Source organism: Dendrobates tinctorius, unplaced genomic scaffold (genome assembly GCF_039654945.1).
Source record: "Dendrobates tinctorius isolate UK_male_01 unplaced genomic scaffold, ASM3965494v1 ptg000203l, whole genome shotgun sequence".
NCBI classification, from domain to species: domain Eukaryota; kingdom Metazoa; phylum Chordata; class Amphibia; order Anura; family Dendrobatidae; genus Dendrobates; species Dendrobates tinctorius.
Genome location: NW_027361870.1, coordinates 12,561,385 through 12,586,207, shown reverse-complemented (window position 1 = coordinate 12,586,207; position 24,823 = coordinate 12,561,385). Strand labels below are relative to the sequence as shown.

The 24,823-nt window shown below is 42.6% G+C and overlaps 1 protein-coding gene across 4 annotated transcripts in view; it reads left to right on the top strand.

Moving 5' to 3' along the window:
* The window catches only part of NDUFAF5 (NADH:ubiquinone oxidoreductase complex assembly factor 5), a 65,618-nt gene that overhangs the window by 15,538 nt on the left and 25,257 nt on the right, over window positions 1-24,823 (top strand). For 3 of the 4 annotated variants that reach the window (XM_073553814.1, XM_073553815.1, XM_073553812.1), the window contains exons 4-6: window positions 17,161-17,208; window positions 18,972-19,075; window positions 22,469-22,508. The exons of the other annotated variant lie outside the window; for it this stretch is intronic. In XM_073553814.1, the coding sequence (XP_073409915.1) occupies window positions 19,011-19,075; window positions 22,469-22,508 (105 nt within the window). In that variant the 5' untranslated portion in view covers window positions 17,161-17,208; window positions 18,972-19,010. The remainder of the gene's footprint in view (window positions 1-17,160; window positions 17,209-18,971; window positions 19,076-22,468; window positions 22,509-24,823) is intronic. 4 annotated transcript variants of the gene reach the window in all.

Here is a 24,823-nt window from a genome sequence, read left to right as displayed (position 1 = left end):
TCTACCTTCTCTTCCGGATCAGATCCGTCTCCGCACGGAGACAGAGGCTCCCAGGTCTCGTACAGACCTAACCGCCCGTGGAAACCCAGACCTAGGGCTTCTGGTTCCAAGGGAGCCAGGTCTCATAGATCTACCCAATGACTTGTTGCGGTATCCGGCGGCCGCCGACAAAGTAGGCGGCCGCCTACTTTCCTTCAGCCACACCTGGCTCGAGGTCGTCCACGACAAATGGGTCAGGGAGCTGGTGTCCTCCAGATACAAGATAGAGTTCTCCGCTCCCCCTACAACTCGCTTTTTCCTTTCCTCTCGGCCCAAGGGAAAGACGAGCCTTCCTTTGGGCTTTTCAGACCCTCTTAAGGACGGAGTCATCATTCCGGTCCCTCATCACGAGAGGTTCAGAGGATTTTATTCAAACCTTTTTGTGGTTCCAAAGAAAGACGGCACGATGCGACCCATTCTGGATCTCAAACTGTTAAATCAGTTTGTCACGGTTCGGTGATTCCGAATGGAATCTCTCCGGTCAGTGGTCGCTTCCATGGAAAAAGGAGAGTTCCTAGCATCCATCGACATCAAGGACGCTTATCTTCACTTTCCGATCTGCCCGTCTCACCAGCAGTTCCTGCGTTTTGCAATTCACGAGGAACACTTCCAGTTCGTGGCCTTGCCCTTCAGACTCGCTCCTGCCCCCAGGGTCTTTACCAAGGTCACCATCTCCTCGCAGGTCACCCCATCAGGATCCAATCAGACAACGCCACGGCTGTAGTGTATATCAACCGCCAGGGAGGTACCCGGAGCAGGATGGCCATGCACAAAGTGAGTCACATCCTCCATTGGGCCGAGACCCGGTGGTGCGGGGACTCTGCCATTTTGTGAAAGCCCCCACACATCCATCCCTGGCTGATGCGCGTCAGTTTCACAGATGCTCGGTGGTGCGGGGTCCAATTGACATTTTGTGAAATTACGGAACCCCCACACATCCATCCCAGGCTGGTGCGCTGCAGTTTTGGAGATGCCGCACACCCGAGATCTCAATCTACACATGCGCCGCCTCTGGTAGCCATTTTCCTGGAGACCAACACATTACAGCAATGGAAGTTTGGGGGCCTCGAGCTTTCACAAAATGTCGGTGGTGTCCCGCACCACCGAGCATCTCTAAAACTGCCGCTCACCAGCCTGGGATGAGACTTCTGGTAAGTACATGCCGACTAGAAGACGCACCCCCACTTTCCTCAAATTTTTTTTTGGGGAAAGTGCATCTTATAGTCTGAAATATATGGTTTACGGTATGTCTTGTATCCTGCATTTTCTTTGGTGTGGTTTTTATTTATTTTTTTTTTTTTTACTCTAGCAGTATTTTTTCCACTCTGTACTAGAAGTCTCAGCAGTCAGTCGCTCACTCATGCTTTCTCACGCTATGTATCTTTCAGGGTTTTTCATGCTTGCTCTTTGCATTCTTTAGCTCTTGTGCGCTCTCGTTAAGAAGAAAGTAAACAATGACTTGAAATGACAAAAAGCAGAGATATTGAAAAGCCGGAGGAACTGATAATCAAATTATATATTGGAAAATAGGAAAATACAAGCCCTGCAGGGGAAGGTGCTTATCATGATGAAAGACACAATATTTACCTGATAAATCCATCGATATTCTAGCGCCACCTCTTGTTTTTAGTGCAGCTATAATATTCTTGACTACCCGTGTGACCACTGCAGCTAATCCCTCAGCACAGAGACCAGCGATTGACTGCAGTCATCATTGGATGTTCTCATCAGATCACTCCTCAGCAGAGGATTTATTTATCACCCAAGTAATGTATTTTCCAGTAGTTTATGCAATTCCTCTCCTCATAAGTGCAAATTTTGAATGAAGCAAGAAAACACTTTGTCACAAACCTTTATTGTAAAGTTGGGGCAGGTTAGGGAGTATATTTGTATTTTTTGAGACAGAAAGGAAACTTTTTATGCTTTTATTTTATTTTTTTTTTTTTTGTTAGGTCCCCAGCTAGCAGAGTAATCCATCAGCTCGAACGTTCTGGGATAAGGTGTTATCGGAGCATGTTCGGGTGATAACCAAGTGTCTTCAACGTGCTCGAAAAATATGTTCGAGTCCCCGTGGATGCATGTCTCGTGGCTGACAAGCGCAACACATGCAGGGATCATGGTTTCCCCGCGTTTCGTTAACAGTATGTGATTACATTATGGCATGAAATATCCAGCGATCATATGGGCTGACTATTCATGGTCTAATTATAAAACTAAACTTGTGCCAGTCTTTACACTGGTTACCCATCCACTGTAGAACTTAGTATAAACTTATTACCCTCACCCACAAAGCACTCCATGGCTCAGCACCACCCTACATCTCCTCCCTCGTCTCAGTCTGCCACCCTACCCGTGCCCTAAGTTCTGCTAATGACCTGAGGTTTACATCCTCAATAATCAGAACCTCCCACTCCTGTCTCCAAGACTTTTCACTTGCTGTGCCAATTCTTTGGAATGCACTACCCAGGTTAATACGATTAATCCCCACGTTTTAAGCGTGCCCTAAAAACACATTTGTTCAGACTGGCCTATCGCCTCAACGCAGTAACCAAAATATCCCTGTGTGGCTCATTCAAAATTTTTACCATAACCAGGTTCCCCGCATCATGTTCTCACATGCTTTATGCATTTAATAGCCCTCTGTGTCTGTACTGTTACATTTTTAGACTGTTAACTGGTTCATGCTGCATTACAGGAACACCCGATTACACTATGGCTGGTCCGAACAATAAAAGCACTTGTTACCATCCACCTTTCGTGTCTCCCCTTTTTCCTTATAGATTGTAAGCTTGCTAGCAGGGCCCTCATTCCTCTTGGTATCTCTTTTGATCTATGTGTTTATTGGTATGCTGTAATGTATATTGTCTGTACAACTCCCCTCTATAATGTAAAGTGCTGCGGAATATGGGACTACATAGTTATGTGCTGGCAATTCCGTGTACAACCAGCAGGTGTCAATGTTGTTGCACAGAAACGTTTATGAAAAAGCTAGAAAAAAGGCCAAGGCTTAATTTATAAAGAAATTATCACCCACGTTACAATCCTGGTTGTTTCTTATGAGAAACATCATTTGAATTAAAGAGGTTCTTGACCCTCATTATTTTCACTGGCGATAGTAATATATTTATATAACAGATTAATAGATGGTATTATTATAATTATATGAACTGTGATAAAACTGAAGCACAAACTCTCTATAGCACTAAAATAATTGCAAAGATAATGGCCCCCCCAGTAATATGAGGTTAGAGTGTCTTTATATTTCTCGCAGTACTGCAATTATTTGGTGTTAACTTTTTCATTTCTGGTAAAATGTAGTTAAGGAATTGCCACTTATATGGTAATTCTCTAATATAATATCGTGCTCTCCTATTGTCAGAAGCATGCACTGGCAGTAAAGGGAATGTGTCATGGGTTTGGCATGTAAGATGTGTATATTTTTAAGGGGTTATCTTTAACATAGGCCACACACATTAAGGCCGGTTTCACACGTCCTGATATTTTCGATACCGGAAAACCCGGTACCAAAGATGTCCGTGTGTGTACTACGTGCCGCACACGTCTGCCGCATCAGTACCACACGGACGGCCACGGGGGAAGAAGCGGTACTGTAAGCGCTGTTCCTCGCCGTCCGGTGCTGAACGCGACTGTCATTATTCTCCCCTGCTCTGCTGCGATCAGCGCAAGCAGAGGAGAATGAATTAAAAACTGACCTGCTGTGATCTCAGGACCGTGGGAGAAAGCAAGTGATGAGATCACTGTGATAGAGCTTGAACGGCCGTGACCTCATCACTTGCATTCTCCCACGGTCCTGAGGTCACAGGAGTTCATTCCGGCAGCAAGCACTGACTCAGTGACGTCACCGCTAGTTACTGAGCCTGCGCCTGCTGCTTCTCATTCATTCACCAAAGGAGAATGTGGAAACCACAAAAAATGCGATCAAGGATCCCAAACCATTATATATTAATTCATATCTTTATTGAAAAGGGAAGACAGGACTTGACAAATGGGGGACATGTGCAAAGAAGCAAAACATAAAGTGCAGCAGTTCAAAAACGCGCAGGGCAGTCACGGTCAAGGGAAGAAGGAACAAACTATTAGCTTAATATATAGATCCATTTTAAATAATTCAGGAGGCATACACTATACAGAGGGTGTTTATATTACAAAAAAATTCCTATGGCAACAAATGATATTGGTCACCACACAAGACAGGTCTATGCCTATCGGATGTTATCCATATTTACACCATGTATGTAAATTAGGTTACACTGCCCTCATGACTGTTCATATGTTGTTACCATAAAGCAATAGGAACACCTGTTCTCTCAAGGGACCTATGATCTCTCCCACAGTGGAGCAATGATACCGCCCACCCAGAAGGGGTTAATACCCCGAAATTACATACCTCAACTGATGCCTTCTAATGACCGGACCGTCCGCACGTACCGCGACGCGTGTTTTGGAGCATAAAGCTCCTTCAGGGGGCATATGTGATGGCACATAAAGCGCATTTTTATGTGTGATCACCGGAAGTGCTGCAGACGCGGCACCCGCCCCATTCAAAGCGGTGCCACCCCCCATGACGTCACCGGACACACGCGGGCCCATGTGATCCGGCATCCGACAGGGGCTGGGCTGCACACGCCGAGGGAGACGGCAAGGCGCGCATGCGCGGCACTGTAATGCCTCAGCGGCCATATTAACATGGAGCAAACTTAAGGGCACCAATGTGAACCATATACATTACAACATATAAAACAGAGCCACATGTTCCTGACATATCAGAACCAGGTGTGCAGAGAATACATAGTAGTTGTTCATCCCCACTCCAAATGAAATACCACCATACAGTGAAACATATCAATCCCCTCTATTTAGGCACATCCCATTAGACCCATAATACCATATGCATATCTCATGTACACTCACTGGCCACTTTATTAGGTACACCATGCTAGTAAGGGGTTGGACCCCCTTTTGCCTTCAGAACTGCCTCAATTCTTCGTGGCAGAGATTCAACAAGGTGCTGGAAGCATTCCTCAGAGATTTTGGACCATATTGACATGATGGCATCACACAGTTGGCGCAGATTTGTCGGCTACACATCCCTGATGCGAATCTCCCGTTCCACCACATCCCAAAGATGCTCTATTGGATTGAGATCTGGTGACTGAGGAGGCCATTTGAGTACAGTGAACTCATTGTCATGTTCAAGAAACCAATCTGAGATGATTCGAGCTTTATGACATGGCGCATTATCCTGCTGAAAGTAGCCATCAGATGTTGGGTACATTGTGGTCATAAAGGGATGGACATGGTCAGCAACAATACTCAGGTAGGCTGTGGCGTTGCAACGATGCTCAATTGGTACCAAGGGGCCCAAAGAGTGCCCAGAAAAAATTCCCCACACCATGACACCACCACCACCAGCCTGAACCGTTGATACAAGGCAGGATGGATCCATGCTTTCATGTTGTTTACGCCAAATTCTGACCCTACCATCCGAATGTCGCAGCAGAAATCGAGACTCATCAGACCAGGCAACGTTTTTCCAATCTTCTACTGTCCAATTTCGATGAGCTTGTGCAAATTGTAGCCTCAGTTTCCTGTTCTTAGCTGAGAGGAGTGGTACCCAGTGTGGTCTTCTGCTGCTGTAGCCCATCTGCCTCAAAGTTCGACGCACTGTGCGTTCAGAGATGCTCTTCTGCCTACCTTGGTTGTAACGGGTGGCAATTTGAGTCACTGTTGCCTTTCTATCAGCTCGAACCAGTCTGCCCATTCTCCTCTGACCTCTGGCATCAACAAGGCATTTCCGGCCACAGAACTGCCGCTCACTGGATTTTTTTTCTTTTTCGGACCATTCTCTGTAAACCCTAGAGATGGTTGTGCGTGAAAATCCCAGTAGATCAGCAGTTTCTGAAATTCTCAGACCAGCCCTTCTGGCACCAACAATCATGCCACGTTCAAAGGCACTCAAATCACCTTTCTTCCCCATACTGATGCTCGGTTTGAACTGCAGGAGATTGTCTTGACCATGTCTACATGCCTAAATGCACTGAGTTGCCGCCATGTGATTGGCTGATTAGAAATTAAGTCTTAACACACAGTTGGACAGGTGTACCTAATAAAGTGGCCAGTGAGTGTATATTCCCTATTTGTCACATCGTGGATCATGCATATACTATATAATTACAACAAAAATCCAGAATATAGAATATATGCATCCACCAATCTATACATTTTATTTTTTATTCACTTAAAGATATTTTCATAATATAAATATACTGTACATATAACTGGACATCAGCCATTTCAGACGTTAAGTTTCTCACACAAGTACTAAAGCCTCTTGAAACTGTTCAGAGAAGGTGCAGATAGTCATACTCCCACAATCTGATATTGATGGCCTAAGAGTAAGGCTGGGGTCACACTTGCGACTGTGATGCGAGAAACTCTCATCAGTACCCGGCTGCATGTATTTCTATGCACACTCCGGTCCCGAGTGCCGGCGGCAGTGCCGGGTACTGATGAGAGTTTCTCGCATCACACTCGCAAGTGTGACCCCAGCCTAAGGGTGCTTTCGCGCTGCGTTCTGTCACCCGTACTTGGGTCTGAACCTCCGCCCCTGCAAAACGGGATTCGGACGTATGCTATGATGGCGCCATATCCTATGATGGCGCCATATCCTATAATGGCGCTGGCAGAGACAACGTGCATTTTTTCCAGGCACGCAGCAGGTACGCCGATGAAGCATGTCTCAGTGTATTCTTGCAGTAGGTGTACACTTCTGAAAATGATGCATTTTTCACAGTCCACATGCTGTACAAAGCAGGACAGCACATTGGGCAAATGGGGCTAAGGAAATGTGTTTTTTATATATCTCCAACAGCACTTGTAGGGGTATTGTGTAGGTGTCACAAGGGGCTTCATACTATTCTGGAGGTATTGTGGCATCATCACACTTTTTGGGGGCATTTGTAGGGTCATAATACTGTGTATCTGGGGCTTTTTTGGTGACATCATAGTCTATAGACACCATGGATGGTTATTGTGAGGGGAGAGAACACTGAGACTTCAGTGCTGCAATACCTATTCCTCTACCTGTCTTTAAAAGTAGGGAGGCGTGCACATCTGTGAATGCACTTGTGTGCTCTGACCATACATACTCCATGAGTACTTCCTTTTGTTTGTTTGTTTTTCTTCACTTTTTGTGGTGTAAGGTGGGGCCTAATTAGGAATTTTGCTATGAGGCCAAAGATTTCATGTACACCTCTAATAACCCATCTAGTATAGATTGGTGTCCTTATTTTCTGCCTCATTTAACTATATTAAAAAAAAAAATCCTGAAATATTTCACTGACTACTAATCGACATAACCATCACAGGTCACCTCCTCCCCCTCTCTGCTCAATAATCTCTGCTTCAGTCACAGAATGCTTAGAAACCTCTAGAGATTTAACAGGCCAGACCTTGACTTACTGTCTATGGTCCATGTGGCTGGACTAAAGCATTTCTCTCAATGCTGTTAACAGCAACTAATGTAAAATGCCCATCCCAATAATCATGTGCAGAATTTAAATAAAGCTAAAAAAAATAACTAGAAAAACCAATTGTTTCATCCTCAATCATCAGCCAAGAGCTTTGATATGATGTTGTCTTTAGATGACTTCCTGATCTCACTGAAGTCAATGGATTTAACAGAATATCTTCTAACCACCCTCCTTAAGGCTGTGCTTATTTGTGGTGTGTATGTATGTGTGTGTGTGTGTGTATATATATATATATATATGTGTATGTATATATATGTATGTATGTGTATGTATATATATATATATATGTATGTATGTAAATGCTTGAGAAAGGTTCTCACTAATGGACTGAAACGTCGCCATGATGGGCTATTAAATAGAAGCTCTCCTTTTTTCACTTTGAATGGTGTGCTGCCTCCATTTTTTGACGTTCTACTTAAAGGTTTGGTCTCTGCCGGGGGGCTTTGCACCCAATTTTGCCATATAGCCAAAGATGTGCAACAAATGGATTTGGCCCAGATTTGCCTGGTAACTTGAAAATGTCCACACTAGGAACAAAAAAATCTTTGCCTTTTCCCCAACAGAATGAGGATGATGCAGATTGGATGAAATTTGCAGCTTTGTTTTTTTCCCATCAGAATGTGCTTGCTGCATGTGGATACAACACATATAGTAACCCTTTCAGTTGCCCGAAAGCGCACTGCCTGTACAAACCGTGCAGGGAGAAGTCGTGAGCTTCCAATGTTTTTTTTTTTTTTTTTATTCATTACTATGATACTTTTGAAAGGCAACATGCATAATTTAATTTCTACAGATCTCTATGTAATAAAACCTAGCACCAGACACATTCCCTTTAAGACGGACATGCGTGTCTCCCTGCCTCCTACTGGCCACTAACATCAATATTTCTGCTTGATCTAGCTGCAGATTCTGTCACAGATGTCCGATGGATGTACGCCCACTCGCTGGCTGCTGTGGGTCCTCTACTCCATCCCTAAATGCAGGAGACAAGCTGTTCGCAGACACACTTGACGTTTTTACGGATGTTATAAATGAAGGGCCGCGGTTTGCCACAGAAGAGACGCAGCAGTCACTTCCACAGTTCAGAGCAGATTCATGGCTTGTCTGGCAAATTGCACCCGAATACAAGCGGAAAGAAATCCCCTTGCCTCCAACTCGATAGGTTCTCGCTTCTTTTCTGTTTCTGCGCTCCCTTGGAATCTATTTTGCGCTAGTCATTCTCTAATAAAATCTTGTTTGCCAGTGGAGAAGCCAAGTCCCCCTTGTCGTTCATGCTAAATGGCTTCACCGCTGGGCTTTATTTTCCTTTTTTTGGCATTGCGGTTATAAAACATGGCTAACAGGTAACGTGCTGCACATTTGCAGACCTGGCTGGTATGTTGGGAGCAGGACACTTTTTATAGTGCATCTATATCTTACTGCTTGTATTATTTATTTATTTTTTTGGATTTACATTTGCAGTCACTTCTCTGCTCCCTCAGAGCTCCGGTTGTCCATGGTGCCAATCGTATGCGTAGCCATTGCATATCATTTACCATCTGCTGGCCTCCTTTGCATACATCAAATTGCTTTTGGCATTTATTCGTGAAAAAGCAGCATCGTTCAATGTTTGCTCGCTGGCTACGAGCTCTAGAGTGTTGAAGCAAGCTGTGTTAACAAAAATAATCTTTTTTCCTTTCATAGTTTCCCTTAAAAATATCTTTATTGTACATTTTCTCAGACCTCTTTTAAATACAGTAGTAGAAAAACTTATCCGTATAAAATGACTGTTCAAACCAAGCCCAGGCGCTAGGTACACCCTCGACATGGCCACACAGAGCAATGCACATTTCCATCTGTTTCTTTTCCATCTCATCTTCACACCCTCTTACTTGACAGCTGTGGCTTTATAGAAGCCGGTATGCTGGCAGATATAGATGGAAAACAAGTAGTTGGGAAGGTGCAATGAAATGCTCAGGCATGTCAAACGCACGCCAAAAGATTGTGCTTGGTTTGAACAGTCATAATAAAAAATGTATTTACCACAGTCCTGGTCAGTTCTGAAAAGTTTCTAAAAACTGGTTGGAATTTAGCCAGGAAGAGACTTGACCAAGCCTTGCATTCCCAACAAGTTCATCATACTTTATGCCACAAAACGTACATTTACATTTAAGGGTATGTGCACATGTTTTGCATTTCTTGCGCACATTTCTGAATGAAAAACTTGTCCCTTGGTAGGGAAAATGCTGTTTTTTTTTTTTTGTTTTTTTTTAAAAAAAAAAAAGCAAAAAAACGCACATTTTGCGTGCGTTTATTTATTTTTTTCCATTCAATATTGTGGGTAAAAAAACATTGAAAGAACTGACATGCAGATTTGAAACTGCTTCAAATCTCTAAGCAAAAAGTATCACCTATCCATAGAAGTGTCAAAAATAAGCCAACCGCAGCACTAAATTATCTCTAGTACTTCCATTAAGCATAAATGGAGCAGCAGTATGCACAATTGGCCTCTGCTCCATTCTGCCAGAGCTTGGGATCCATGGGAACGCAGTGATCAAACTTTTTTCTTTCTCCCCAGATATAGGGGGTAACTTTCAAACTTTAGAGTACCCTTTTAAGACAAGCACATTGAGCTTAGCTGGAGCTTGACTTATAAAATGATCATTTTTAACATCAGAAAGGGAAACTTTCAAAATGATACAGCCATTCAAAAATTGATTTTGAAAGTAAGTAGACCAGTCCTTTCAGGTCAAGGTGTCTGTTTTAATGTATGGATTTTTAATTTTGGTCACAGATCCTCTTTATTTTACTTGGGATTTATGGTGATGATACTTCTGTGGTTACAATGTTGCACGTTCACGGTCATTACATTTCTAAATCAGGATAATTAGTTACCTCTGCTATTAGATTGGAAAAAGAGGATGGACAAGCAGTCTTCTTACCTTGGCACCCCTGGTATCTCCAGTATTCGATCTTGCAGACAAGGTGGACAGCAGCGTGAGCAGCCTATTCTTACCTCAGCATCGCTGGTATCTCCAGTATTAGATCATATAGACAGGGTGGACAGCAGTGTGACCGACCTCTGCTTACCTGAGCACTGCTGGTATCTCCAGTATTAGATCATACAGACAGGGTGAACAGCAGTTGGAGCAGCCTCTTCTTACCTCATCACCGCTGGTATCACCAGTATTAGATTATACAGAAAAGGTGGACAGCAGTGAGAGCAGCCTCTTCTTATCTCAGCAGACCTGGTGGCTCTGGCACATGTCCTATTAAACTTTTAAGGACAAGTTTCTGTCAGTGTGTTTTAAAGGGAATCTGTGAATTAGGACCATAATTTCTATAGTACACTAGAGGGAATCTCTGTAGGATCAACCCCTGTAAGCTGTCTATATGGGCATGTAGGATATAGAAAACTGAATAAAATGATAGCTGCGATCCGATATTTCCAATACGTCCCTTATGAGAACACACCAGGAGGTCGTACTTCTCATACTCTAGGACATTAAACACTCAAGATAAACCCCCCACCTCCACTTCACCCAGTGCTTTCTCTGTCTCTGGGAGGACAGATGCGGGAGGGAACCTGCATTAGCACAAAGATTTACTTGGCAAGCTCATGAGGATGGGATCCATCTCTTCCCTTTTGCCTGTGAAGAGGCTTGTGGCTGATACCTTGCTGAGTAGGTGTCCTTCAGCCAGGTCAGTAGAGTGGGAAGTAGCTCCTCCCTTTTGCTATGCTTCCCTATGTGGAGGGCTCTCTGCAACACACTTCGGCTTCCCCCAGGGTTCAAATCCGGTGCTGTTCGTTCCAATGTCCAACACATTTCCGTTTTACAGAGGCATCCATGACGCTCTGCCGGCGCTAGTGCATTCCAGGGAGGAACACACTGTCAGTGCAGTGTGCATTCCATCGTGGAATGCAAGGGATTATGGATGGGGATCATGCCATGCACCTGGAAGACAAAGGGTCTGGTTCTTCAGGAAGAAAGCCAGAAGATTTGACATGCAACACCAAACTGCCAGAAACTCATAAGAAGCAGTTATGTGTGGACTGCTTCCTGAAAATCCTAAAAGAGGAACAAATCCCATTTATGGTCAACATGAAATCCATGATCAGGGAAGAAGTACAAAGAAAGGTCTCCAGTCTTGTTCCCACGCAAACTGATCAGATGAGGTGGGAAATTAATTCTCAGATTAGGAAGAATGTTCTTACTATTCTGACCATGATTTGGAAGGTGAATAGGTTATGCCTCAAATTCCCTTACAAGAGCGAAAAAAGTATTTTTCATCTGAGGACACTGCTTTATTACGTGCAGTACAGAGTACCATGAAGGTTGAGGAGACTTAAAGAGCTCACTCAATACAAGACTAGATGTTTGGAGAACTGAGAATATACAATGTCAAGGCAGTTATCTTGGAGGAATGGGAAAATGCAGAAAAGAAGCTTGACATTCCCAAAAACTTAAGAGCCAGTCTCTCCTTTGATCCAGAGTAAGTCAATGTATGGGAAGAGATCCAAAAAAATTGACATTCCTATTGCTAGAATGGAAAGGAAGACCTCAGTTTCTTTTGAAGACTCTTCATGCCTCCGGAATTCTATGGATAGAAAGGCAGAGGTGTTGCTAAGAGCCTGGGAGGCATCAGCCGCTATCATCAGGGCTAACATAGCCACCTCTGTAGTCAGGTCCATATTTTTGTGAATTGACGAATTAACATCTCCGTTCAAATCCAATACACCCAGGGAAGTTTTTTTTTTTGTAGTTCCTTCCAATACTAAAAGACAATAGACTTTATGGCAGATGCTTTGGCAGAGTTGGTGAGGTTTACAGCCTGAAAAACTTTTTTTCTAACTCTGCTAAGCTGGCCATCTGATTTTAAAAACTGGTCTGGGGATAGTCATTCAAAAAGCAAACTATGCTCCATATCCTGTTCAGGGTTCATGTTGGATGGGATACTAGAAAGGGCTTCCAATAACAAAAATTTTACCAGAAGAAAGGACAAGGCAATATCATTCCTTTCGTAGATCCCGCCAGTCCCAGAGACAAGAATTCAAAGAGAAAAGTAAAACTGGAAGGTGGCGTTAGCCCAAAGGAGATAGGGGTAGTGTTAGGCCTGAACTAAACTGGGTATCAGGAAGACTTAGACGCCAGGGAAGTCGGAGGCAGGCTTTGATTCTTAATGGGTGTTTGGCAGGCTATCTCTGAGAATCGGTGTATTCTACAGACTGTAGGGGAAGGATACAGGATAGAATTTACACTGCCCCCTTCAGAAAAGCTTCATCTAACCACCGCTCAGTCTCCAACCTCCCTAAAAAAAACTTTTGGTGGACATCAGAGATCTGATATCGTCCGGCGCAATGGTTCCCGTTCCCCACTCGGAGATACCCTCAGGAAAGTGTCTTACCATTTTAAATCTAAAGCCTTTAAACCAGTGGGTCAGGTACAGAAAGTTCAAAATGAAGACTATAAAATCAACTATACCGTTAATAAGAAAGTATTCAGTGATGTGCACCTTGGATCTAAAAGATGCATATAATCATGTGGCAATCCATCTCATTTGCCAAGGGTTCCTGAGATTTGCATTAGAACATCAGAGAATAACCTACCAGTTCCAATGCCTTCTGTTGATCCTATCCTCAGCACCTCAGATATTTAAAAAACTAGTAACGGAGTTTGTGACTTTTTTGAGGGTAAAAAATGGATAATTATCGTCTCATACTTGGACGATCTTCTCTTGGTGGCAGACTCTGTGTATCAGTCTGAAAGATGATAATTGAGATATCTTCACTCTAAAAATCTAGGCTGGTTCATCAATTGCGAAAAATCCAATTGAGGGTGGTTTCACATTTGCGTTTAAGGCCGCAGCGTCCTTTTGACGCTGCTCCGTGCACACCAAATTGCAACCTGTTGAGTTTGGCGCTGGCACGGCAGGGAGCGGGGCTTAGCTGCGGCCTTAAACGCAAATGTGAAACCACCCTTAGAGCCAGACACATGGTGTTTCTAGGCGTGCTCCTCGACTCCCATTTCAAAATATCCTTTCTGCCCCCGATTAAAAATAGAAGTCAGAAACAGAGTTTGATCCTTCCAGGGGAAACAAGAGCATATCAATCAGATATGCAATGAGGATTTGGGGATTGATGACCTCCTGCATCCCAATTGTGCAATGAAGCCAAGCCTTTCAAGAGTTGTGCAGGAAGTACAGTAATTCTATCTGCCTTGATCAGAGAACCATCTGGACTTGACAGGAAGATGATTATATCTACAAGATTGAAGACTTCACTGTAATGGTGGAAGTTTCTAACAAAGCTCCGGAAAAGGGTTTTCCATGGATTCTTTCACCATGCGTTTTGGTTATTACCGACTCAAGACTGTTAGGTTGGGGAGCCGAAATAGGTCCATACTTTGAGGGGACACGGTCTCCAGAAATTTGAAGATGGTCCAGCTACAGAGAACTACAAGCGGTAAGGCAGACGCTTCAGAGGTACTAGGATCATCTGAAAGGCCGACATGTGGAAATCTTGTCAGACAACGTCACAGCGATCTTCTTTGTCTGTCATCAAGGAAGTCCGAAAGGGCAGCTTCTGCGGGCTCTGGCCTTACAGTCCTTTCTGTCCACTGAAAGATCTGTCTTTTCTATTTCAGCAGTCCACCTAAAAGTTTCCCAAAACAATGTTGCAGACTTCCTCAGCAGAAAGACTATATTGTCCTCCAAGTACTGGTTAAACAGAGAATTGTTTCAACAACTGACCCAGCATTGGGGTGTCCCTCGAGTAGACCTGTTTGCAACCTGGACAAAACATGAAGGTGGCAAATTTCTTCTCCCTAATTCCAGAGGACCACTTGGAATGGGTGGATGCCTTGTCTCAAAGATGGAACAGAGTTCTACTGTATGCTTTCCATCCTTTTCCTTTAATTTCATGGGTTCTGATAAAAATCCAGGAATATCAGGCTACAATAAAACTGGTCATGCCCTTCTGGCCAAAAAGAAGTTGGTTCCCATTATGAGATCACATGGCTCTAGAGGATCCATCTTACCTTGCAGAGAGGAATTACTTTGTCTCCAGGTCTCCTGCTACATCTATATACACCTACTGTGCCTGACAGCCTTGAACCTGAGAGGCTGATCGCAGAGTCTGTTGGATCGAGTGATCACAACTATGCAAGCAAGTAGAAAACCAGTAACTTCTGCTATTTATTCTAAAATCTAGAAGTTTTGCTCTCATTTTGGGGAATCCATTACTGATTCTTCTCACCTGGACATTCCCAACATCCCTGAATTTCTTCAGCTGGGATTCAAAAACTGTGTAAGGCCTAGCACGCTGCGAGTCGAGATATCTGCTCTAAGTGCCTTTTTGTACTACCCTCTGGCAAACCATCACTGGTTTGCTAGGTTCTCTTAAGCAATCAGCAGACTAAGGCCCACAGTTAGAAAGTAAGTGCCCCTGAGGGACCTAAACTTGGTGCCAAATGTTCTATGTAGATCTCTCTTTGAGCCTCAGGTAGACATCAGCATCAAATTGCTTTACACAAAGACTAGTTTCTTGGTGGCAGTCACCTCAGCAAAGATAGTTGGAGAGATCGAAGCCCTATCAGTGAGAGATCACTATATTAGTATTCTAGAAGATCGCATAGTGCTTAAGCTTGACCCATCATTTCTTCCTAAGGTGGTATCTAGTGTAAGCCTAAACCAGTGGATCATTCTACCTTCTTTTTGCAAGCACCCAAGTAATAATAGACGTAAAAGATTTCATTCACTGGATGTTACGTTGGTCAGTTGAAGCTACAGAAGTTTGGAGATGAGATTCAGTTCTCAGGCAAGAACAAAGCAAAAAAGTCCTAGAAAGCAACATTAGCCAGTTGGATCACATCCATCATTTCCCTGGTTTATGAATCAGAAAGGGCAACTCCATCAGAGCATGTTAAGGCACATTCAACGCGAGCAATCTCCACTTTTTGGGCTGAGAGGGCAGGAGCCTCAGTGGACCAGATATGTAGGTCTGCAACCTGGTCTAGCCTAAGAAACTTCTGTAGACACTGCAAGCTGGACGTATTATTGGGCCTACAGTTAGCCTATGGAAGGCAGTGGTCCCACCCTAAAATCCATTTATTTGGTATGTCTCCTGGTGTGATGTATTAAGGGATATCCTGGAAAGGATGAATTGGTCCTATTGTTAATTTTATTTCCAAGAGTCCATCATGGCAGCACCCTTACATTCCCTCCCCTGAATTCCTTGTACTTGTGTGCAGTTAACATTTGTGTGAGAGAATTCAATAACTTTATGTTGCATCCATCCTGATGTGGTAATTGGTAAAACACTGAAGGGGGGGTGTGGGGGACTTTTAACCTCCTCGTGTGGTTTTTTTTTTTTTTTTGTCCCTAGAAGATGACTACCTCCTGGTGTGCTGTCATGATGGACTCCTTGAAATAGAATTACTGGTAGGACTAATTCCTACTCTTATTCCTGAGAAATCTATATTTTTGTTAATATATACATGAGGTGTTAACATCTATGGGCCAGACACAGATCTCCCTGAGACTCTGCCTCCAGAAGTTATTTTACATGAAAGGAGATGTTAACAGTGTGAGACATGTAATGACTGACAGTCTCCTGATCTACATGTCTCATACTGGTAGCGCCCCTTTTCATGTAAGATAGATGTGGATTTCTCTGGAATAAGACATCGGATTGCAGATACCAAGGTATCATTTTATTTGGTTTCCTATGACTTACATGCCCATATAGACGGCTTAGAGGGGTTGATCCTACCGACAGATTTGCTTTAATTTACTATAGTAATTACCTTCCTAGTTCAACAGTGGTGACTTGCTAATATTTCAAGATTTCTTTTTCATTTTATTTTCTATCCTGGGAGAACCATTTTTAACTTCCATCCAACCTTAAATTTCAGGCTCATTAGGCCTTAATACTTTAGCCCAATACAATCCTGTCCTTTTATAGACATCGCAGCAGAATTATCTTTCTACAATACCTTTTAACTGATGCTGTTCTTGGAGATGAACCTGTGAGGACAGACAATCAATAAGCACTGATGCCTCGGCGGATGCTTTCTGGGACATATTTACCACCACGCTGGGTTCTAAGTCTTGTCAGAAGGCATCCACACTTGTTCCATCCCCGGCACTAAACCTAGTAATATATCACACACCGAAATAAAGTTACACAACGCACCGGGATTGGAATTTCCATGTGGGTCTATATAGCTGCAGTATGTCTCTTAATTTTGCTCGGAGAGCGGACGTTTTTAGGCTTCTGTTTGCACATAATGTCTGATATCTGTATGTTATTACCACAGTAAAATATGTGTGTGCAGGAACGAGGGTACTAAACATGACCGAAGCTGACTCATAATGTGATGTATGGCCTCAGATACTGCCGGCTGCTTGGAATAATGCCATAGACTATTGGGAAAGGAAAATAACTCTGCGTGTGTGGCTGATACATGGGAAGGTGTATATTTTTCTGCTTATGTTGGCTGTTCTTATCAACACTATATTTATAGGAGCTATTTATTTTAAGACTTGCGTGGTTTGTGAATTCATTGCCTTGTTCTGCTTTTATTTGCAGGAAACTGTAGAAAGATTAGTCCAAGCCGACGTGTGCGAGGAGGCGCTGGTAAGAGAGACATCACACTTTTTGATCTAACCTTACAACTGCTATATAAAAATAACAAAAACGCCGGTCAGTGCTAAAACCACAGCCGCCCCTGTGCCAGGAGTCAGCGCAATGAACAATACTCAAAGCACTGATCATTACAAAAAGCAAGTGACTGTCCATCTGATAAGGGGTTAATATATCCGTAACATCCGTTACTTGCGATAGGTGTGTGTGTTATTATTATTAATAATAATATTTTTATAATTTATTTTTTTTAACTGGTCTAAATACTGCTGTTTTGCTGAATCTGGCATAGTCTTTATTTTGTTCCTGTGCCTTTCCATTCCTGAGATATGGTAATCTCTTTCGTGGGTGTAAAACTAGTCTCTTTAGCCAGGTGGGTGTGGCTCTCAACGCTAACTCTGGAGTCTTACTGAGGACCACGCCCAGTTGGCTAAGAAGAGTAGATTTATATACAGGAAAGATGAGGCCATATCTCAAGAGCAGAGAGGCGCAGGAGCAAAAACTAAAAAAAGCCATGTTCAGGAGAACAGCGGCTGTTAGACCAGGTAAACTGAAATGACTAATTTATGGAAAGTGGCAGATGCTCGTTAAGATTCCCTTACTTGCACGGAGTCCTTAACCGTGCAGAAGAGCTAAACGGAGTAGGAGATGAGCTTTGTTACCCAGGATGTTTTGTAAATGGCTGATTTATAGGGACCTGCATCTGTGGTGGGAAATGGGCCCAACCATGCACTTCTGGCAGTGCAGACCGCACATGGCTTCTATGGAAAGCAGCGGAGAGAGCGACGCATGGCCAGCCACTTTTGATTCACACCACCGTGTTTCCAGATGCAAGACCCATGGCCATCATATATTTAGGGCAGAAATATCTGAGCTACAAATACTCCTATAATATCTGCCACTTAATAGTCACCTAAGGTCCAATATCCAGGGCTTAAAGGAGACTCGGAAGATTAAGGTGGTCTATCTTTTTGGGGACTTTTTTTTTCCTACTTAAATACATGTATTTGGTTTAAAAATTATTTTTGCTACTAGGTTTTTAAAAAAAAAAAAAAAAAGCACCGTTTGGCTATTACTGACTTTGATTCCTCCAGTCTATTTTGTTGTATCCTGTGGGAGGAGCTCAGAAAAAGACAAGTAAGGATTAAAAACTCACCGTCAGATGTCATAATGAGCTAACTGACAATTTCTCAGTTAACTCATTTTGTAGCCAGCAAAAGAATAACACAAACTAGAAGGTGATCTGTGCAGATTTTTTTTCTTTTTTTATTTTATGAAACTCCATTGCAAAAAAAAATTTTTTTTTAATCCCAATTACTTCAATCTAAGTTTAACAAAATAAAAAAAAAAATATCCCCAATGGTGAAGAGGGGTCCTTGCTATAATTCTCAACTTGACTTTCCATTTTGAATAATATGATATTATGACATATCATCGTGCCTGCGCCATGCAGCAACAACTGTCACACCAGACCTACTAGTCAGAAGTGGCGCTGGGGATGCCACAGTTAAAAGGTGGTTTACAGGACTTTGGTTCAGTAACTATAGATATCACCGCTAGAGAGGGGTGTTGCAAATCTTTTTGTATATTTATATTAGCTTGTTAGATTATTTTATATTATATTGGTGTCTTGCAAAGTTGCCCAGTATAGACCGCTGCACAGTTGTACATAAGTCACCTTGCCGTTGCCATCCATCTTAACTACTTTTTTTATTTTTACTTTTTTAAAAAAAAAGCCTTATGTTTTTATCTTGTAGAAACGCTGCGTGGAGTCTGAAGTCCCGACAATAAATGTAATGGCTGAAGAAGAATTTCTACCTTTTGGGGATAATACATTTGACCTTGTAGTCAGCAGCCTAAGGTATGAATGTTCCCATAATAGATGATTTGTACGCGTTAATGCGTCATCTCGCCATCGTACTATGTTCACAGTTCCTAAGAATGGAAGTTATTAACTGGTGTGTGCCGTTGCCAGAAATGTACTCCAGTCAGTGACTGGAGTAGGCTTTGCCCATAAAGTAGCATAACTTTTCATGAATTTTAATGGCAGACAAGGTTATTCCTCATCCCTCCGCTATACACCAGTTTTGGCATAGCTGCTTGAAACTGGAGTATAAATGCTGAAAGTTGCAATAATTTGTCTCCTCCCCAAGGTTGAGCAAAAATATTGGAAATTGTTTATGCCAGAATTGTGCACCTTAATACTTTAATAAATTGGGCCATTGGTCTTTAATTTTCCTGAGTTTCCGGATTCTCTAGTGGCTCATGTCGTCTCTGTCAGACATTTACTTATGCCTAGAATCGGCACCCAAAAATTCCCAGATCATTGCCTGTCTCGGTCTATTGTAGTACAATACAGTACTGCATTGATAGCGGCCCTCCTGAGCTGGCTCAACTTCTGCGCTATCAAGCCAGTTTCACCCCACCCTTCCCAAGCATACGCCTGTAATGCTGATTTGTTTGGCTGCGGCTCATTTATCTAAATACTTTCTTTGATGCTGATTGAATACCAATACCTGGTGCTTACTCTAAGGATTTGTGCACGCAAAGTTTTGAAAAAACTCTAGAAAGAGTCTTTATTATTTTTATTGCAAAACTACTTGCTGTTCATATATTCAGTCTTTTGAGATGTTTTCTTCAGTGCTGATCACTTCTTTAAAGTGTCTCTTGATGGAATATTTAACCTCTTTCTTTCTTCAGGTATATTTCACTCCTCATTTAAAGATGCCATCATAACCCCTTTACTTAAAAAGCCATCCCTGGACAAGAACTGCACTGCTAACTACAGACCTGTCTCTAACTTTTCTTCATCTCTAAACTCCTGGAACACTTGGTCCACTCTCGTCTAATCCACTATCTCTCGGATAACTCTCTTCTCGACCCCTTACAATCTGGTTTCCGCTATTTACACTCCACTGAAACTGCCCTCACTAAAGTCTCTAATGATCTAATAACAGCTAAATCGAAAGGTCATTGCTCCCTGCTGATTCTCCTGGATCTCTCTGCCGCATTTGACACTGTGGATCACCAGCTCCTCCTCACTATGCTCCGCTCTATAGGCCTCAAGGACACAGCCCTCTCCTGGTTCTCCTCTTACCTCTCTGACCGCTCCTTCACTGTATCTTTTGCCGGCTCCTCTTCCTCTCCTCGTCCCCTTACTATTGGGGTCCCACAGGGCTCAGTCCTAGGCCCGCTCCTCTTCTCTCTATACACTGTTCCTATTGGACAAACTATTAGCAGATTTGGGTTCCAGTATCATCTCTATGCTGATGACACCCAATTATACACTTCTTCCCCTGATATCACCCCTACCCTAATTCAAAATACCAAGGATTGTCGGTCTGCAGTCTCTAACATCATGTCCTCCCTCTATCTGAAACTAAATCTCTCCAAAACTAAACTTCTTGTGTTTCTCCCCTCTACTAACCACACTCTACCTAACATCGAAAGAACCCTGGAGGGTTCAACCGTAACTTCCAAGCAGCATGCCCGCAGTCTTTGGGGTCATATTCGACACAAACTTTCCTTTACTCCCTATATCCAATCACTCACTCGCTCTTGTCAAATGCATCTTAAAAACATCTCTAGAATCCAACCTTTTCTCACCTTTGAAACTGATAAGACTCTTTCTGTCGCTCTTATTCATTCTTGTCTGGACTACTGCAACTCTCTTCTGATCAGTCTCCCTCTTACCAAACTTTCTCCTCTCCAATCCATCTTGATTGCAGCCAGTGTCATATTTCTGTCCAGCCGCTTCACCGATGCCTCCATCTTGTGCCAGTCATTACACTGGCTACCTATTCGCTACAGGGTTCAGTATAAACTCATCTCTCTCACCCACAAAGCTCTCCACAGTTCTAAACCACCTTATATCTCATCTCTCATCTCTGTCTATCGTCCTACACATGCCTTCCGTTCTACAAATGACCTAAGACTAACATCCCCGTAATCCGAATCTCGCACCTCCGTCTCCAAGTCTTCTCTCGTGCTGCGCCAGCTCTCTGGGATGCACTTCCCCAGACGATCAGATTGAGCCTACCACATCAACTCCTCAGTAAACTAACTTTGCCCTGTTCTCTCCTTCCAAATATTATTCTGAATCTGCACCCTACTATTCATTTGTCTCCACACCCTCCATGCACACGATAACTGCACTTGATACTTGACTATTGCACTTAAACACACGGGCTGATGACCGGATCATGCAACTTTATATGAAAATCCCTATTTATTATAATTGCCAGACCTGAAATAACAAGCACTTTTCACCTACTGTGTCCCCCCCCCCATTTCCTTGTAGATTGTAAGCTTGCGAGCAGGCACCTCATTCCTAATGTCATTGTTTAAATTGTCTTAACTTGTATTGAATGTATTGTCTGTACATGTCCCCGCTTAATTGTATAGTGCTGCATAATATGTTGGCGTTATATAAATAAAAATTATTATTATGGAAAATGCTCTAGTAACTGTCCAAATAAAACTCTGCAAAACACCCTTCAGGCAAAAAAATTTTCCAAAGTGTTTGTAAAATACTGTTAAAACCACTTGAACAGTGACCTTTTTTGTTTATCTGCTGCAGATCTACCAGTTCTCTGAATGCTGAGCTCTATATTTCTCTACCCTGCACCACTTATTGGCATATTTCCGTGTACACTGTGCATAGGCAGAAAGCTGGCAATCAGTGGTGGGGATGGGATTATACAAAGCTTATGAATATGGAGGACTACATGGCAGGAGGTTTACTAAACTTCTAGTGATAATCTTCTATTGATGAATGAAACGGTGATTTTTACCAAAGTTACAGCAAGTGACAAATCAGGTTTTCTGCCTTTTTACATTATGCTGTTCTCAGATTAGATGGCATAAACCTGGTGACAGATTCCCTTTTATAGTAGCCCCTTGAAGTAGTCAGATACTTCTATAACCAGACAATGCTCTTGTCTTGACCCTATCTCTTTTTACCTGAACCAGCACCTCCAGTCTTCATGGTGACATTTTTCTACCATCCTTGCTCTTCTGGCTCATTTGCCGCAGCCTCTTTTTGCGGTCTCCTTTTCTCCACTTTGCTATTGGGTTTTGTAATTCATGTGCTGTTTTTTTTATAGACCATCAAGGGGTTATGATGCATGGTGTGTATTACATTCAGACGTTCTATTTTCTTTCTTTTTAATCTTTACACACAGATTACAGCTTAGAATTTGACTTTTTTATTTGTTCTTTTAATAAAGTTTTTTTTATTTTATGTTTATTGCAGCTTACACTGGGTGAATGATCTACCTCGGGCATTTCAAGAGGTATGGAGATTCTTTTTTTTTTAATTCTGAATGGATGTCTTACTTGAAAAGTTTAAGCAACATTGCTTAAACTTTTGTGCAACGTTTTTTTTTTTCCCAGTTATGCAATTGACCAGAAACGTCAACCTTTTTTTGTTTTTAAATTACATTTCATTTCATAAATAGCCTATACAATTATGTCTGTATTTTGTATAATTACTAGGAGGGGTCTGGGTAATTAGGGGTGCTTGCTTTTATAAAAAAAATTAGCCCCTGGCATGATACCAAATACTTATATGGACAGTAAGCAGTATAGCGTTATACCTACATTCAGGACTGTAGTAGAGAGAAGACCATAATCCAAATGAGAGAATATAAAGGAGAGGCGCACACGGAACTGAATACACAAGCAAAATTCTTTATTAAATAATTACAAACAGAATTTAAAATGGTAGGATAGAGTAGTAGTGGCTGGAAACCAATAAAACTGGGCACCACAGATTGGCAACGTACAGAAATTATAAAGGCATAGCTAGATACTGTTTAATTCATAGGCATTGAACCATGATAGACTTTTTTTTATTGGAAACTAGTACGCTAAAGTGCTGTGTGCAAGAGCAAAGATATTAGGACCAAAGTATCAACTCCCAAAGGAAAACATAGTTGTCACGCTCGGACACGAGTATGTCCGGTGGACAACGAAGCATACAAATATGACGGGATGGAAAAGGGAGAGGAAGCCCTTAATGGTAGGGAGTAGAGTTGAGCGACTTTGGTCGGATCGGGTTTCGTGAAACCCGAATGAAACAAAATTTGAGTCTGATGAAATTGGTCCGACTAGGGCAAAAAAAGAGTCGGCGTTTCGTCCGAAACCCGACCCCAATGCAAGTCAATGGGGAATAAAAGTCGGCATTGAGTGGATGAATGTCATCCGCTCAATGCCGACTTTTATTTCCCATTGACTTGCATTGGGGTTGGGTTTCGGACGAAACGCCGACTTTTTTTTTGCCCTAGTCGGACCAGTTTCATCCGACTCAAATTTTGTTTCATTCGGGTTTCACGAAACCCGATCCGACCAAAGTCACTCAACTCTAGTAAGGGAGAGGGCATCTCCTGACACCAATCTGTGCCTGTCCCAAAGCTAGCCCAATGTCCTATGCGCCCCCCCCCCAACCCCTTGCCGTTACATACCTAGTACCTGATTGTCACTTCAATATACCCTGGCTAGTGCACTGGCCGGCAAGCATGCAAGCTTCCCCACTGCATAAGGTAAAACACGGGAAGTAACAAACACGGGACAGACATAAAAAAGAGATAAATGCTCAGTTTCCGTCTCTGCTGCTAAGCGCCAAAGAAGCAGAGAGTACGTCACCAGGAATCTGCACACCCACAGCAGCAACACCACCAAAACAGGGGAGCTCCAAAACGCCTAGCTGGTATGCAAAGAAGTAACTCTATTACTGACGATCAGCTGATGGTTCATGTGACTATTTAAAGGAAAGTGGGAGTGGTTACCAACCAACATCAGCTGACCAACCTAAAAGAGCAGCCAGCAAGAAACAGACATTAACTTTTGCTGGACCAAAAGGAAAAAAGCATTTCAATATCAGCAGAACCCGAGCTGCCACGAATCCTATGAATTGTGACAATGGTTCAGCCCTTGTCAAGACTAGACACTGTACCTTGGCCAAGCAATAGTGCAACTTCCCTGATGTGCGTTTTGTGGATGTGCTTTCTTTTGAGGGACTGTTATCATGGCAACCCTATGCCCCTTAAATATTTAAATATGTCCAATCATCTAAAACATTGCCGTACATATTGTGTTGTTTAAAAGGACTCTGTTGATAGGCGCATGGAGTGCCAACATCACCACGGCCAGCGTCAAAGAAGGTTTTGTAGGAGAAGGGGCATCCACAGTGACGTACTGTGCCGCCCACATTGGTCACATGAGCGGGGCCTCAGTCATGCGGACACTCGACGCCATGGAAGACTCCGTCGGCGACACCAGGCAATAGTACACCCAAAAGAAAACGATACATAATCGCCATGGTTCGTGAACAAGGAATCCTAATTAAGTTATAACATTACATAAAAGTGCAAGGTGCAATAAATAGTGTTACAGTAAACCTAATATAAAACTGGTAATAAAGTAGAGTGTATATAAATAGCATAGGACCATTGAATAAATGCATAATGATGATATGAATGATCAGTGAAAACAAAGACATGTCCAATAATTTAATATAGTAATTTTTATTTTATTATAATGGTGATTATGAGAATACATCTGGATAAAAAGTTAACAAACTATTAACAATATAAAGAAATTTAAAAAA